Source organism: Culex quinquefasciatus, chromosome 2, assembly GCF_015732765.1.
Source record: "Culex quinquefasciatus strain JHB chromosome 2, VPISU_Cqui_1.0_pri_paternal, whole genome shotgun sequence".
Taxonomy (NCBI): Eukaryota; Metazoa; Arthropoda; class Insecta; order Diptera; family Culicidae; genus Culex; species Culex quinquefasciatus.
Window position 1 is genome coordinate 147,438,023 of NC_051862.1, and position 5,957 is coordinate 147,443,979.

The window sequence follows — 5,957 nt, forward strand, 5'->3', positions numbered from 1 at the left end:
AAAAACTAAAAACTAAAAACTAAAAACAAGAAACAAGAAACAAGAAACAAGAAACAAGAAACAAGAAACAAGAAACAAGAAACAAGAAACAAGAAACAAGAAACAAGAAACAAGAAACAAGAAACAAGAAACAAGAAACAAGAAACAAGAAACAAGAAACAAGAAACAAGAAACAAGAAACAAGAAACAAGAAACAAGAAACAAGAAACAAGAAACAAGAAACAAGAAACAAGAAACAAGAAACAAGAAACAAGAAACAAGAAACAAGAAACAAGAAACAAGAAACAAGAAACAAGAAACAAGAAACAAGAAACAAGAAACAAGAAACAAGAAACAAGAAACAAGAAACAAGAAACAAGAAACAAGAAACAAGAAACAAGAAACAAGAAACAAGAAACAAGAAACAAGAAACAAGAAACAAGAAACAAGAAACAAGAAACAAGAAACAAGAAACAAGAAACAAGAAACAAGAAACAAGAAACAAGAAACAAGAAACAAGAAACAAGAAACAAGAAACAAGAAACAAGAAACAAGAAACAAGAAACAAGAAACAAGAAACAAGAAACAAGAAACAAGAAACAAGAAACAAGAAACAAGAAACAAGAAACAAGAAACAAGAAACAAGAAACAAGAAACATCATCAGCAAAAAACATTCAACAAAGTCATTAATAAACCCATCCAATCACTTAACTCGTTCGTTCGCTCACTTGCTCACCGAGCGCTCGAGCCCGCTCACCCGAGAGATCAAAGAGTTCATCATAATTGGCTGTGGGTCTATTTTTCATCCGATTATGTTTATTTCAATAATTATAACATTAATCAATTACTGAAGCGTGAAATTGAATTAAATTTTAACTGGTTGCTGCTTGTACTGACGACTTTTGGTTTTGTGTGCGAGGTTTTTTCAACATTTTTGTTCGACTTTTTGTTCAATATAGCTCCACACTGCTGTTCTACCTCGTTAGTTTTGGTGGGGAGACGAAAAAAAGAACGCATTTTCACCACCCCCAAACCATTCTCGTTTTCCGCCGTCCAAAAAACTCCGTTGATATGTTCATTTTGCTCAACGGTGCAAAAAAGCGCGGAAAGTGTTTGGGAAAACCGTTTATTTTCTTCTGCGTGCCGAGGGGGGGGAGAGCGTTAAAAAAATGTGAGCGCGCGTAAAAACGTTGATTACACACATTGGACCAGAAAGCAGCTACAAAAAGGCCAAGCAAAGTCCAACAAATTGGCTCGTGGTAAAAGCGAGCAATGATGCATTTTTTTCGGTCCATGGATGCAACCCTTCTCCCCCTCCTGCGGGAATAAAATGCACTTGGCTTGGATCGTTTTTTGCCACTGCTGGATGCTGGTATGTTGTTTTGACTGGGCAGTGATTTTCACTTGTCCATTTGGTGGGGGGAGAGGTTGGGCAGTAAGTAAATATTAAAAATTGCTTTTTAACGATCAAATTAAGAAGATTCATGGATGACGAGAGCGTGCACCCGGTCAACCGTAAGTGAAAAGAGATTTGATGGCGGGAACAGGGTAGGCTTGATGGTAGTTTTAGATAAGAATTAGGGAGTAGTGTTTGTTTTATACAACGCTTGAGAACGTTAACATCAGATAAATTCATCAATTATCTAATGTCATCTAATCAGCACTTTGAAACACAATTAGCAGTCCTCTAGAATTTTGCAAAAAAAAACGCATATTTTAATTTTTGTATTATTTTTCAGTTAGTTGAAACTTTGTCCATCGACTGCTTAGGTCCAAATAAACCGTTCGCATCATTTGTATTTCCATAGAATTTTGAGAGCTGACCATAGAAAACTGCTATCGAAAATATTTGCAAATCTGTATTTTGCGAAGGAGTTGATCGACTATTTAAATCAAGACCTACATTTTAAATGGGCCAAATATCTCGATGCTATCTTGCGTGCTTTTTAAAATAAAAAAAAAATAAAAAGGTTGAGAAAATTTCCGACGAATTTCACTTCTAACATTAAAAAAGAAAATCAATAGATTCCAAGATATAATCGGTTGAAAATTAAGGGCTAAATTAGCAGCATTCATTTTTCTTCATTTTAATCTTGCAAGACGATACATTAGCAACCAATGTTTAAAAAAAATTAGAGAATTTTATCATTTTTTCGTTGTTTCAATGGGCGAGAATTCATACTTCATAAGAAATTTTTGTGAAAATTTTAACCTAGTCAGCGATTGTCCACGCTCCATACAAAAAATATTTGTTTTGAAATTGTCCATTTGGGCGGGGAGGAAGGGGGGGGAGTCTAAGATTCCCAAAAGGTATGTTGATAACCCATCCAACAACGGATTGCATAACAGATCGAATGAGTCCAGAACGGTCGAAATCGGTTCAGCCAGTGCCGAGAAAATCGAGTGACATTTTTTCTGTGCACACATCCACATCACTACACACACATTTCCTTAGACTTTGATACTGAGTCGATTTGTATACGTGAAGGTGGATCAAGGAATTCGAATGCAGAAGTTCGTTTTTCGAGTGATTTTAAAGCCTTTCTCCAGTACAAACCGTCTGTCAAAGCTAAAAAGTTTGCACTTTTTATTCATTAAAGTTTATTTAAAAAAATCAAGTTTTTTGTGAAAAAAATTAAAAAAATATTTTTTTCGAATAGTCCTATACGAATAAGTTATGACACAGAAAAAATGTGCAGATTTGGAAGATGTATTACTAAAATAAGTGATAAATTTATAAATTTGGTAAAAGTATAATCACACATTTTATTTCTTGAATAAAAGATGTTGTTATACAACCCTATTTTTACTGTGTACAACTTTGCAAACGATGATAAAATTATCGTGCATGACCTGCCCGCAATTTTGTATGGAACCTTGTTTGGAAAAAAACTAATGCTTCAAAAAGGCTTCTTTTGGCAAAGGGAATAAATGGATGAAACTCCACCCAAATTAAAAAAAAAAACAAAATTGAACGTTATGAAATAAATTTCAATTTTTAGTGAATTACTCTGTTTTCAAAAATAATTTGAAACAATTTCATATGAATAAAATCAAACCAACAACCAACATAATTTTGAAATGACTGGATTTTATTCTATCCAATGCACTTTGAGTTAAAAATGTTTAACTTGTCAATCAGGCCTGTCTCGAAAAGAGGCTGGACAACAGTTCAACAAAAACAACTATTTTTCATGTAAATTGTATGTCGATCGCGCACGGTTCAAACACCGTACGGAACGCACATTTTGCCCCAATTTTCCCATTTTCAGCATTTTTATTCCTTCAAACAAGGTTTTTCAACAAACAACAATTAATTACTTAGATTTTAAGCTGCTTATTCGGTAATTCATTAATTACATAGTATTTAATGGTAATCACAGTAATTTCAAGAAATTAATTGATAGTTAAAGTAATTTTTGAATAATTAAAGTAACTCAATATTTTAGAAATTCTATTCGTTCAACGAAACTTTTCAATTTATACACGGAACAAAATCTGGTCGTTGGATCCGAAAAATATTTGCGACGAATTCGAAAACATTGGAAGTTTCCGAAATCATCGAAAATGTTTGCGATATTGGAAAAAATGTTTTCGATATTGAAGCAAAAAGTTTGCAAAATCGCAAACACCATGCTTGCGGCGCATTTTTTTGCCAAGTCCGCCGCAGCCAATGCGTTACGCTGTCAAGATCAGCTGTTCGCATCTTCCGCAAAAAGTAAACATACAGCAAACCAAACCTGTTTTTATTTCATTTCGTTGAGTGTCGCAGCAGGTCCACCTGCTGCTGAGCGGTGTTTTGCACCGGAAACAGTTCCGGAACGGACAAAAGGGTTTGGTTCTCGCGGTGGTGCCAGTGAGAGCCACGGAGGACGCGGACGAGGCCGTGGTCGCGGCAAGCAAAATGAATGGATTCCAGTGCCCAAGCTGGGTCGTCTGGTGCGCGATGGCAAGATCCGCACCCTGGAGGAGATCTACCTGTACTCGCTCCCGATCCTGAGCCGCTCGCTCAAGGACGAATGTGCTGAAGATCATGCCCGTCCAAAAGCAGACTCGAGCCGGTCAGTGTACCCGTTTCAAGGCGTTCGTCGCCATCGGTGACTCCAACGACCACATTTGTCTCGGCGTCAAGTGCAGCAAGGAAGTGGTCACTGCCATCCGCGGTGCCATTATCCTGGCTAAGCTGTCGGTCATGCCAGTTCACCGTGGTTACTGGGGCAACAAGATCGGCAAGCCCCACACCGTGCTCTTCAAGGTCTTCGGCAAGTACGGTTCCGTCCTGGTACGCCTCAATCCGGTTCTCAGTGATACCGGCATTGTGCCGGCCCCGGTCCCGAAGAAGCTGCTCCAGATGACCGGTATCGAGGATTGCGTCGGAGTCACGAAACCAGAAATCCGGGTCACCAGCTACACCAATCTCTCCGGCGGTTCTTCAGCCATGTTACGCTGAAAGTGATTCAAGAAACTGGGATGCCGGTTCCAAATTTCGATCTGAATAGTTCAGTCCGGATAAAAGTAATCAGACTAAGGTTAGTGTCCAATTTTGGCAAAGCTTTCAAACAAAACTCAAAAGCTTCTTTCCAATTCCAGCCGGCGGAACTTGCCACCTCATCTTTACATTTCCGACAATGATTGACACGGATGTCCGGTATCTTTGTGCCTTGCTAAGCGATTCGAGCTTGGCCGGAGCATCGTTGGTGGAGGCCCACAGCCATACTTCAACAGTAGTAGCCATTGCGTACAAAACTACAAAAATACGAAAAATATAAAAATACAAAAATACAAAAAAAGAAAAATATAAAATACAAAAATACAAAAATACAAAAGTACAAAAATACAAAAATACAAAAATACAAAAATACAAAAATACAAATATACAAAAGTACAAAAATACAAAAATACAAAAATACAAAAATACAAAAATACAAAAATACAAAAATACAAAAATACAAAAATACAAAAATACAAAAATACAAAAATACAAAAATACAAAAATACAAAAATACAACAATACAAAAATACAAAAATACAAAAATACAAAAATACAAAAAAAAATACAAAAATACAAAAATACAAAAATACCAAAATACAAAAATACCAAAATACAAAAATACAAAAATACAAAAATACAAAAATACAAAAATACAAAAATACAAAAATACAAAAATACAAAAATACAAAAATACAAAAATACAAAAATACAAAAATACAAAAATACAAAAATACAAAAATACAAAAATACAAAAATACAAAAATACAAAAATACAAAAATACAAAAATACAAAAATACAAAAATACAAAATACAAAAATACAAAAATACAAAAATACAAAAATACAAAAATACAAAAATACAAAAATACAAAAATACAAAAATACAAAAATACAAAAATACAACAATACAAAAATACTAAAATACAAAAATACAAAAATACAAAAATACAAAAATACAAAAATACAAAAATACAAAAATACAAAAATACAAAAATACAAAAATACAAAAATACAAAAATACAAAAATACTAAAATACAAAAATACAAAAATACAAAAATACAAAAATACAAAAATACAAAAATACAAAAATACAAAAATACAAAAATACAAAAATACAAAAATACAAAAATACAAAAATACAAAAATACAAAAATATAAAAATACAAAAATACAAAAATACAAAAATACAAAAATACAAAAATACAAAAATACAAAAATACAAAAATAAAAATACAAAAATACAAAAATACAAAAATACAAAAATACAAAAATACAAAAATACAAAAATACAAAAATACCAAAATACCAAAAAACAAAAAAAAATTAGAATTTTAAAATTTTAGAATTTTAGAATTTTAGAATTTTAGAATTTTAGAATTTTAGAATTTTAGAATTTTAGAATTTTAGAATTTTAGAATTTTAGAATTTTAGAATTTTAGAATTTTAGAATTTTAGGATTTTAGAATTTTAGAATTTTAGAATTT

At 32.9% G+C, this 5,957-nt stretch overlaps 1 protein-coding gene across 1 annotated transcript; it reads left to right on the forward strand.

Annotated features, from left to right (window-relative positions):
• Window positions 1-3,473: 3,473 nt before the first annotated feature.
• Window positions 3,474-4,726, forward strand: LOC119767917 (40S ribosomal protein S2-like). Its single transcript, XM_038257888.1, is given in 3 exon segments — window positions 3,474-4,000; window positions 4,002-4,509; window positions 4,571-4,726. Coding segments are annotated over 2 exon segments (882 nt in total). The 5' UTR covers window positions 3,474-3,547; the 3' UTR covers window positions 4,431-4,509; window positions 4,571-4,726.
• Window positions 4,727-5,957: the final 1,231 nt, after the last annotated feature.